This window comes from Elephantulus edwardii, unplaced genomic scaffold (assembly GCF_000299155.1).
Source record: "Elephantulus edwardii isolate Elephantulus edwardi_28Jun2011 unplaced genomic scaffold, EleEdw1.0 scaffold00022, whole genome shotgun sequence".
Taxonomy (NCBI): Eukaryota; Metazoa; Chordata; class Mammalia; order Macroscelidea; family Macroscelididae; genus Elephantulus; species Elephantulus edwardii.
Window position 1 is genome coordinate 25,930,084 of NW_006399772.1, and position 12,103 is coordinate 25,942,186.

The window sequence follows — 12,103 nt, forward strand, 5'->3', positions numbered from 1 at the left end:
ATGTGAAATCAATGAGATTGTTCTATAGTTTCCACATTCTGTTGGGTCACCCTTCTTTGGGATGGGAACAAATATAGATCTCTTCCAGTCAGCTGGTCAGGTAGTTATTCTCCAGATTTCTTGGCACAACTTGGTGAGCACATCCAGGGCAGCATCTGTTAGCTGAAATATATAAGTGTTAATTTACAAATATTCAGGTATTGTGAAAAAAAATCTGTTTTGCGATTATTTTGGCAAGTCATTGTATTATTTTTGGCCAAAAGTTTTGCTCTTGGTGGAAGAGCTTAAGTAGAATTTGTATTGGTGCATGTTGTATGTTGTATTTTGAACTCAATTGTACTGTTAATGTCCATGTTGTTCATTGCCGTTGAGTCAAAATGGAGTCATAGCTGACCATCAAGTGGATTTTCAGAGGCCGTAAGTTACATAGGAGGAGGTTTCCTATCTTGCTCCTGCAGAGCAACTGGTGGGTTCATACTGCCTGTCTTCCGTTTGGTAGTGCAACTCCCTACCTACTCTATCACCAGAGCTTCGTTGTTTCATTGTATTGTTAGACCATAAAATCTGAAGTTGGGGAGTATCACTGATATTTATAAGTTCAAATATCAAGTATGCATGAATAACAATTATTAAAAAGAAAAAACTGTGCTATGTAGAGAAGAGAATGAAATATAAAGACTGATTTAATCTAAAAAGATTGCACTTTCTATAGCTAGACAGTAAAATAGTTTTAAACAAAATGAGTCTTTTTACTTTCATTTAATTTCTGCCTAGCACAAATTTTTCTTTGTAATAAATATTGTACATGCATACTTAAAGTTTAGACTTCTAAAACGTAGTGGCACTAGCTAACCTCAAAATGCATTATTCTGTGTTTTGACTTCTTATCATTATCTGATGACATTGTTGTCTGTTATCATTAAAAAACTTTATGATTTTCTTTTCTCCTAATCTTTAAATAAAAGATATTATAAATGTATAAAAGTAATGAATTCAGCCTTTCAATTTAGGCTTTTAAAGAAATTTTTATGACATTGCTTTAGTTAATTGAATATTCTCTAGCATACAACACCAGGGATAAAAATAGTAGGCATGCTGAATTAGAAATGTTAAATTGTAGTTGCTTTGAAAATTTACCTGTTCGTTTAAATATATGCTCATTTGCTGTTACACATATTGCAAGACTGAAATAATTAAAATCTGAGGAGTTAGATGATGCATTTGAAAACAAATGATTTTTTTTCCCCATATTCTTTTATTAGGTGATTTAGACCCATGGGATCTGCTCATTTGCCTATCTTCCAGGAAGGCTGGTGGAGAGCCATGTATAGCCAAGGAAGACATGTGCCAGTTAGGTTTACATCAAAAGGTAAATACTCTCTTCTTCAGGAATGTAAACCTACCAGAACTCTTGAAGCTGGTAGGGTCTCAACACTACTGCAATCACTTAGGCTTCAAACTTTGAATATATGCTATCCCCAAAGTCAATTAATTAGCTCAATAAGCAAAGATTGCCACCTTTTAGTATTAATTCTTTTTAAAAAAATTTTTATGAGTTATAATGAAAGTTTATAGAGACTTTGGATTTTCGTTCATTCTGCGTTGCACTTTTCTTCCTGCCCAACCTCCCCCCAGTTTACTCCTCTCTTTGAAAAGTAAAAGAAAAATTCTTTCATTGTTATACAATCTCTCCCCACAAGTCCACCACTCCACTGTGCGGCCTTCATTCTGGACTCCTGTCATGACAGTGATACTTAATCATATATCCCTTTTAAGCAGTTCTCTCCCTCATCTGTTTCAATGCAGTATACATAATTTATCCCAAGTTTCTCAGTCTCCCCCCAACCCCGATGTCAATCCTGTTTTACAACAGTGGCCCTATGCGGTATTTGTCCTTTTGTGACTGAGATATTTCACTCAGCATAATGTCCTACAGGGCCCCCTATTTTGTATAATATTTCATGAGTTCCTTGTTTTTCAGTGCAGTGTAGTGTTATTCCATTGTGTGGATATACCAGAGCTTCTCTATCCATTTGTTTGTTGTTGGGCACTTAGGTTGTTTCCAACTCTTTGCTATTATGAACAAAGTCACAATAAGCATGGGTGTGCATATATCTACTTGGGTGGCAGTTATGGTTTCTTTGGGGTATATCCCCAGTAGTGGGTCAACCTTTAGTATTAATTCTTTTAAAAAAAGTCTACATAAGACTAAATGCACAATAGCTTTATAAAAGCATAAGTAGGAAGGTTGAGGGTCAGGGATTTTAAGCCAATGAGAGTAATACAATAAAAAGAGAAATAAATGTGAAAAATGTAACTCACGTCAGTAATCTTTTAAGTCAAGAAGCTGTTAAATGAAAGCAGGTTTGCTGTGTATATTTTCACACACACAAAAATAGTAAAAAGTCAGCATTCTATTTTAAAATGTTGATTTCATCGACACTGCGCATGGATGTTGACACTCCCTGGTTTCTGGTCTGTAATTATGGAGATCTGATAGTTGAGTCCTGAGCAGGTTGTCCTCCTAACCAAAATGCCATAAATTTCTGTTGGTTTGAATCCACCCGCTGCTTCACAAGAGAACTCTGGGTAATCACCTCCAGTTACGTTCACAGACTCAGAGCCAGACTAAGAGTTGTATGCAGCAGGATCAGCTCTAGAGCAGTAAGTGAGAGGGTGTGAGTGACAATTTGGTTTTATTTAAAAATATTAAAAATTCAAGAACATTATGTGGAAAATTCCAGTTGGTTATGTTCTATACATTTTATAGTGAAATTGTCACCCTTTTGCTGTAGTGGTGGTTTAATAGGATCTCCCTCAACCTCAAACATTGTTAGTGCAATTGTTTTTACACAGTAAGTTTCAAAGAACATCATCAATAGCCTATAGAATGCATTATTCTGCTTACTTTCTCATCTAACATAAGAGTTGTTATTTTCTAAATCACTATTTTGACTTTAAAATTTTAAATTGACATCCTAAATTACAATAAAACATAGCATTTTTTTACAGTTTCTAAAAGGACGTTTGGTATTTACTGTGTATTCTGTGTGACCTTTCATAAACAGGCTTGAAACAAAGCTCAGACTTCTTGCCACCAAGTCAGTTCTGATTCATTAGTGATGGTCCTTCAGGTTTCCAAGCTGTAAATTATAACAGGAGGAGACTGTCTGTTTCTCATGGATCCTCTGTTGCATTCCAGTTATCAGGGAAGCACTACCATTCGTATAAAAGTGCACCTCCCAATACTACATGCTACCATAGGGTCACTAAATATGCTTAGAGAAAGGGAACTAAAAAAGATAAGAAAATATCAATAACTATCAAAAGCTTATGATGTCTGTTGAGCCAGGAACTATATCCTCTGGTGGCTGTGTTATAAGGACATGTGCTGCAGACTCAAAGAAGTGTGGCTCAAATCCACCAGTTGCTCTAAGGAAGAAAGATGGGCAGTCTCATCCCATACAATTAACTATCTCTGAAACCCACTGGAGGGTCAGCTATGGGTAAGTCCCAAGTCAATGGTACACAGCAACACTGCTGTTGAAAATAATAACAAGCCTGGAAGAAAAGTCTCAAAGCTAATAAATATTTCTCAGTCCTTGGCTAGCCCTGTAGTGATTTAGTCTGACCACTTGGTAATTTTGCAGTTGACAGTTTTGATAATACCTTTCTTCTTACTTCTACTTCCTTGCCTTTGGGTTGAGTATGCTGTTTTCTCTTGTACATCTTAAGCCTTGCCTTCTCTGTCTTCTTCAAAAGTCCCTTCCTCCACCCATTCATTAAATGCCTTTGTTTTGTTTTTGTTTTTCTAATAAATGTTTAACACATATTTTATTGGAAAGGTGAAATATTAGAATTTTTTTCCAAGTTCTTTTTATTTACTTTTTTTCTCCATCCATTCATTGTTGCACACTTAGAGGCAAGATGGTGAAACTTAATCTCACTTACTTAGAGCACGGAATCAGGAAGGATAAGCCTTAGGAAAAAGACATCATTCTGGAAAAGGCAGAGAGAGGGTCAGAGAAATAGAAGAAGACCCTCAACAAGATGGATTGAACAATGACTGTAATAATAGACTGGGGCACATCAGCTGTGGTGGGAATGGCACAGGGTAGGGGAAAGTTCAGATCTGTTGTTCATGAGATTGCCATCGTCAGGTCACACACACACACACACACACACACACACACACACACACACACACGATGCCATGCAGTGGAGTCTGACATATAGTGACTCCAAGTACAATAGAATGAACGAGGCCCTGTCCTGTGTCATCTTCTCTGTCTATTTTTCTGTTCTTCTATTTCTATTCTGTACAGATAAAGGAACACAAGTAACACAGCAGTCATATGCTCAGTGGCTAACCAAAATGTTAGCAGTTCAAACCCACTCACCATTCTGTCTTACGAGAAAGATGGGCACATTTTCTCTGGATTGATTTAGAGCCTTGGAAATTCAACGGAAGACTAGCTGTGAGTCGTTGCAACTCAATGGTGATTAGTTCCTGAGGGACTTAGGATCCACTCTGTAGGAGAAACATTTGGAAATCTGCTCTGTAAACATTTGCAGCCTCCAGAATCCTACAGCTCTCCTCTGTACTATGGGGTGAGTGTGAGCCAGAATTGATGTAACAGCAACAGATATCTGAGTTTTTAAAACATTTACATGTGAGGAAACTGAAGTACAGAGAGATTAAGAGACTTGCTTAAGGCTGCACAGCTAATAAGTGAAGCAACAAGATTCAAACTCAAGGCATCTGTTTTTAAATCCTCTTTACATAATTCTTTCACTATAGAACTTTCTAAATAAATATTTAGAAATTACACTGGCCACCACCTAAAGGAATATCTTTAAGGAATAAATACATGCTAAGTGACACACATTAAATATTTATCACATTGGCACACACATGACTTAAAGTTTTAAAAATAATTTTTCTGTAAAAACCTGCACCCAAATAGAAGTTGTTTTCTATTTGGTGATGGTGTTTTAAGATTGTGGCTTTCTAACAGGAGAAGAATGGGTACCTGCTTAAACTGAGATTGTTGATCATGTCAGAGCTTTGCAATTTTAGTGCTTAATAAAACTGCCCATAAGATATTATAGAAAATGAATAGTCAAGAATCTTTCTGGTCAGAAGGCTAATAACATGAATTTATAACTTCATTCGTCCTTGTGGTTTTGAAAGTGAAGTCAAGTCCACTATTGGAGGGGACTCTAAAATTAGTAGCTAGGGCTCCGTCTCACCCCTAACAAGAGGGCTCTACTGTTTCAGAAGCAGAGAGATTCATTTGTAGCTCTAAATGTTTGCAGGATTAGCAGCCCCTAAAACCAGGATGCTGCTTTTAGCACTTGAGCACTGAGAACCATTGAAATGGCTCCTCTTGGAAATCACACTAAGACAGGCTCGAAAAGGAGCCCTGGTGGGTAAGAGGTTAAACACTCAGCTGTCACTAACCTAAGGATCACCACCAGCTGTACTTAAGGAGAGAGCTGTGAAAATCAGCTTTGGTTAAGATTTACAACCTCTGGGGACTGCTCTACTCTATCCCTTAGGCCACTGTGAGCTGGCACACGCTGATGGCGATGGTTTGACCACTTCCAGGTATATTTGGATGGAATGACAATTGCATGCGAAAGACACATTCTTTTTTGGTGCCAGCCAGATCAGTATGACTTGAAGTGACCCTATGAACAGTAGATCTGAACCCTGCCCCCTGCTGTCCCATCCTCATCATCTCTGAGCCAACTGCTGCAGTCACTGTGTCAATCCACCTCATTGAGGGTCTTCATCTCTTTCACTGACCCTTTACTTTTCCTAGCATGATGTCACTTTCCAAGGAACACGATGTCAATCTCCTTGCAACGTGCACAAAGTAGGTGAGATGCAGTTTCAACGTTTTTGCCTCTAAGAAGCTTTCTGGCTGCATTTTCCCAAAGCCTAATATGTTTGTTCTTTTGGCAGTCCATGTTATATCCAACACTCTTCTCTAATACCACAACTCAAAAGCAAAAATTCTTTTTCTGTAATTTTTATTCATTTTTCAGCTTTTAGATGCATAGCGAGTGAAAAGACCATGGCCTGAATCAGGTGCTCCTTAGTCCGTAAACTGATGTCATTGCTCCCTAGTAATGGGATAGGTCCCTGACAACACATTTTGCCAATGGAGTATGTCTCCTGATCTCCTGACTGCTGCTACCAAGGATGTTTATTGTGGATCCAGGTCAGATGAAATCACTGACGACTTCAATCTCTTCTCCATCTATCATGATCTTGCTTTATGAGTCCATTAGTGAGGATTTTTGTCTTTTGATGTTGAAATGAAATCTATATTGAATGCTGTAGTCTTTGACCTTCTGCAGCAAGTGTTTCAAGTTCATACTTTAGCGAGCAAGTCTGTGCCACCTGCATAACACAGGTTGTTATGCACTCTTTCTTCTATCCTGATGCTACATTCTTCTTCATAGAGTATAGCTTCTTGACTTACTTTCTCAGCATACAGATTGAATAGGAATAGGGAAAGGATACAATCCTGATGCACTCCTTTCCTGATTTTAAACTATGCAATGTTCCCTTGCCCTGTTCAAACTACAGCTTTTTAGTCTAGTTATGTTGTTGTTGTGTACTGTAGAATTGGAACCAACCCATAGCTACCCTCCTGTGGGTTTCCAGAGGCAGTAATTACATAGGAGGAGATTGCTCATCCTCCTGCGGGGCCTCTGGTGGCCTCGAACTGTGTGCCTTTGGGATTGCAGTGCAGCTTCTTGCTACTAGGCCACCAAAGTGTTAATGATACTTAATAGTATAATTAAGTGTTATGAGTTCCCATTTTTCTCAATGTCAGACATAATTTATTATGACACCATAGTCAAATGCCTTTGCATAGTCAATAAAACATATAAGAAAGACATAGGAAGGGGGAAAGTACTTAATTTTATTGATTAGTTGGATATCTTTTTTTCCTCGTCATTAATTCTTTTCTTTGTAGATGATATTGAAGAGTTTTGAGAAAGGTATGGTTGATTCAGTGACTGGGGTAATGGGGTGTATGTGACAGAGACAATAAGTTTGGCACAGGATAGAGCGTAGTCTAGAGATATTGTACATAGGGTCGCTATGAGTCACAAGCAACTTGATGGCACAAAACAACAACATGGGTTTTTAAAAAAAAAATGAAATGCATGAGACATAGCTAGTAAATAAAAAAAAGCAGTCTTTTTATAAAAACAATGGTGTATGAGTATGATTCATACTGGATTAGTAATTTTTTTTCTCCTAATTCATTCTTATACCTCAGAAGTAGAACAAAATTCACATGTCCACTCATTTTAACAAGTTAATAGCTTTTCTGTTCTAGTTTTTTTATTTATTTATATGTATTTCCTAAATGTTTATGGTTAATATTATACTACTGCTTTGTTAATAAAATATTTCTAAAAAATTATTTTTTAAAATGTTTTTCTGCTATATAATAGAGGCATTCTAGGTGTAAATTACCACAGATTAGGATTGTAGAAGATGTTTGCGGACTAAAATCTATTTTTCCATTTACTTTCCCCTTTCGTTCAATCCCATGTGATCACGCAATATATTCATTCTATAATAGTCAAAAGATTTAGTTGAAAGACTATGGTGTGTCAGATTCAAGCCATGATCTTTTCACTTCCTTCCTGTACATCTGAAAATTGAGCAGTGAAGAAGGATGGTTAAAGAAGATTTAATGTGTTTGAGTTTCTATGTCTTGGAAAAAGTGCAGCCAGTATAATCCTTGGAAGCAAGGATGCCAGCATTTCATCTCTCATGCTCTGGGCATGTTGCTAGGACAGGCTTGGAGAGGGACATTATGTTTGGAAAGGAAAGAGAAGAAGACCCTTAATGAGCTGGAGCGACATGGTAACTTCAGCAAGGGGCTCAAATGAGTCAGAGATTGTGAGGTTGACACATGATAAGACAGGATTCAGATCTGTTGTCCATAGGATTGCTCTGAGTTGCACTTGACTTGACAGCACCTTTTAACAGCGTTAAAAGTGTCATTTATCCACCAATCAGTTGCAGACAGTTCATGGGACAGTATTTCATGTGTGTCTGAGGCATGGAGCACTCATCTCCCAAGTATGAGGGAACACGGTTGCCATTGTTAAGAATAGAAAAATGGTATCTACAAGGATTGAGGGAGTGGAGTCACCATTCAAATGGACTAGGAAGATGAGATCATCACAAACTAAGGAAGCAGATCTGCTGTTCAGATGGCCTGGACGGTGGAACTGGGATCGAGGGCCTGGGATCTTCTAGCTGACTTCAGAGAGCATGGCGAGCACTCAGAGCTCGAGGGCGGAATCCTTCCCTAGAGGGACTCAGCCTAGAGCACCCTCAGAGGCTGTCCCTAGGGTCTGTAGAAGTTGGAATCAACAGCCAACAGCAACAAGAAGAAGCTGTTTCAAAGAGCTTTCTCCTCAGTCCTCACTGAGGAGAAATGTAATGTAATGTAAATGACTCCATTCTGTGCATTTTTTGTGGACTTTCCAGATGAAGTCTAGAAATACTGCAGGTGCAGAATCACAGAATCACAGGGATGAGGTCTTCCAAGTTCTCAAGACCCATTTAAAGCTCATCCTCACTCTAGATGTCACAGGGCAAAGAAAATTTACTAAATGAATAGGGTTAAAGGAATTATAAAAGCTAGAAAATGCTTGCTTAATCCATGCATGGTTTTAAAGCACTTAAAATGAATCCTTTTTCTTAAACTGCAAATTATTATTGCATTAATAAAACCTTAAAGCTGAAAGGGACCTTAGAGACCAATAGCTCAGTACTTGACATTACAAAGGAAGAATGAGAAGCAAAATGATGCCCTAAAGGGCCCCCATCAGTGAAGTGAGGACCACAGTGCGTGGTTCAGATTTCCTCTCTCCGCCCACAGCACCTCAACTCTTCATCTTAGCTATGAAAGCAGGGCCCAGTGGAGAAACTGCAATACTTTATTAGTGAATCAGTTTGAAATGATCCAGAATGTCTCAAAAACTAACCTAAGCTTTAAGCTAAATCACATTGGCTTCCTTCTGTGTTTTTGTTTTGTTTCCTTAACAAAACATTGCCGTATTTGGTGGTATGTGCTCAATGTGGTTAGTTTGAACCATCTCATGATTGACCCTCCATTGGATTTCTGATTGCACGGGAAGAGAGCGCCCAGTTTCTCCTCAAGAGGCCTCCATGGATTTGAACCGTGCGAGGCAAGTGCTTGGATTAGCAGCACAGCTCCTCCTGAATGAGGTCACCAGAGCTCCTGCTCTCTTGATAATCATTACTAAATCAAAATAAGAGTTTATAAGAAAATGAGGGAATTAGCTCTTTTGTGTTCTGTATAATTTTCAAAATACTTTTAAATTTGTGATGATGCCTATTAATCTAAGAACAAAGTTTAGTTAAAATAGAGGGAATATTGCAGTTACTGAGGTTATATTTGGGAAGGATAATGTGCTGTAGTATGAAAGGAAGAGTAAATTTGAGATTTTGGAACCACTTGAATGAACATTCACTGCTGTTCAGACAATTCTGGCTTAGTGGTCCTCTAGGTCCAAGTAAACCTGGCCTGTAGCATTCCCAAAGCTGGAAATCTCAATGGAAGTACATTTCTCTTTCCTGGAGCTGCTGGTAGATTTTACCTTTTGGTTTGCAGTTGGACATCTAATTACTTGCACCAGCAGAGCACCCTCTGAAACAAGTTCGGCACTAAAGATTGGACAGTGAGTAAGGTTGACAGAAGAAGAATGGATGCGTTTGAAGTCTCGTGATGGAGAAGGATATTGGATACTTCATGGGCGGCCAAAAAACCCAAACACATCTGACTTGGAAGAGGGCAGCTAAGGCGCTCATTCGAGGCAAGGATGGAAAAACTTGGTCTTACCTCTCTTAGGCATATAGCGAGGATGGTCCAGTCGTTAATAAAGTCCATCATGGTGGGAAGGGGGGCGGGTCATAGAAAGAGAGGAATGCTCTCAACAATATGCATTGCAGTGACTTTAAATACGGGCTCAAGCATATGAGAGATCTTGAAGATCGTACAGTTTAGGACAAGATTCTGTTTCTCAGAGGTTCATTAAGAGTCCTAGGGAGCTCTGGTAGCCTAGTGGTAAAAAGCTGTGGAAACCCAAAAGTACCTCATTTGAATCCACCAGCTGCTCCATGGGAGAAGGCTGGGCAATCCACTCCCATGTAACTGCCTCTGAAAACCTGCGGCAGAGTCAGCTATGGGTTGGTTCCAACTTCACGGTACACAGCATTAATGACTTGTAGTGAACTCCACTTCACAGAACAATAACATCTCTAATTATCATTAAGAAAGCCACAAAAAGCTCCTACGTTCAGTAGACTGCAAGGTATATTTGGTGGGTTTTTTTCCTTTGTGAATTTTATTTAACTCAAAATTAGAAAAGAAGGAACATACTAATACAATGCTACTAATAATAACAATACTAATGTTTTGATTTACATCCCAGTGTAAGCACCTGTTTATTACAAGCCACTGGATATATCTTGATGTTATTTCTTGCCAAAACAAAACTTGGCAACTGTTGGTATGGCTTTTAGATATAGCAAGGTTTTCAAACTTGAAATATTTTAAAGATTTATAAGGACAAGTTTTACTTATGCTATCAAATAAACCACTTTAGTATTTAATACAGAAAATTGATATCAGACATTTGGAGGTAAGTGGGTGGTGTAGAGAGAATATTAATTTACGTATATTCATATATTTCATCTATTCCCTCTGGGTTGTTTTGCTTTTTCTCTACATTAGTGTTTATGGATTTTTTACATCCTTTTCAGGTAAACATATTACCAGAAATACAGCATCAGCTTTGCAGAAAGGAAGGATTATGCCAAATAATTAGAAGATTTCCAGGTAATCTTTCCTTACCTGCCTTTTGCATAAAAATGTAAACAATATAGCCGTCTGCAGCAAATACCAAATAATGAAGTTCTGATAAACGTCTTCAGCTCCTAGTCTAACAACTGCTATCTCACATCATTCAATATTCAGGAAGTGTGACCAATGATAAGTCTCCGATAATTATGAACACATATGTATAACACTGATATTTTGCCTTCTGTCTTGCAAGATGAGTCCTCTGCTTAGCACTTCTTGGCTATTTAAATTTGCAATTTTTTTTTAAAAGTCTCTATTTCTTCAGGTGTTTTCTGCCCTTATTTTGGCTTTTAAAAGACAGGATGCTAAATGAATATATTTTGGTTTTTAAACATGTTAGAAAATTGAGACAAGAATGACTATCTTTAATTTGTTCGTAGATTCCTGAGAGTAGAAAAGAACCTCAGAAGGTATATGAACTCTCATGGATGAAATAAACCCTCAGATGGAATTATAGCCCACTTTAAAAGCCATCAGTGAAAGTGTTCCTCCAATTTCTTGCTTAAAATCCATTTAAGTTTAATAGTTTCTACCTCTAGAAAGTCTTTTTATTATATAATTAAAATTTAGATGTGCATAACTTTAATTATTTTTTAAAATCTGTGCCCTACTGGAATCAGAAAATGAATTATGTATCTTAACTCATCAGCTTTTCCATGGGATTCCTGCTTCTGTATCAAATATAAATCATTTTGGCATGTCCCATTATAAAAGTTACAGTCTTCTAAAATCATTTACCAGCCATTAAAGCAAAATAAAAATGAATCAACTTTCAATTATAGATACTTTTATAAGCAAAGGAATATTTATTTAAACTTGATTCTGTCATTACGGTTTATATAACAATGTAACTGAATCCACACTTTAAAACATTGGTTTAATATTTATTGTGACTTGATGGAGTCCTTAGGGAGTTGCACGGGGGGCAAGAACAGCAATACGATTTATAACTTCAGAAACCTGTTGGAGGAGCAGCCATTAGTTCACTCTGATTTGGTAAGAACAGATTTCAGTTTTGAGTTTATTAGCTAGAAATTTGGAAGTCTTAAAAATTATAGATCAGTTGTGTTTTGTGAAAAGCAATACAATAATTCTTTCCATTAATAAAGCTTTAGTATATATCCAGAAGTCATTTTATTCACACAATCTGAAAAAGTATTGTTGTTGTT

The 12,103-nt window shown here is 37.5% G+C and overlaps 1 protein-coding gene across 1 annotated transcript in view; it reads left to right on the forward strand.

Moving 5' to 3' along the window:
* Nucleotides 1-12,103, forward strand: part of CPED1 (cadherin-like and PC-esterase domain containing 1) — a 354,996-nt gene that overhangs the window by 89,238 nt on the left and 253,655 nt on the right. Inside the window, exons 3-4 of the mRNA XM_006882700.1 lie at nt 1,263-1,369; nt 10,835-10,910. Coding sequence (XP_006882762.1) covers nt 1,263-1,369; nt 10,835-10,910 — 183 coding nt within the window. The remainder of the gene's footprint in view (nt 1-1,262; nt 1,370-10,834; nt 10,911-12,103) is intronic.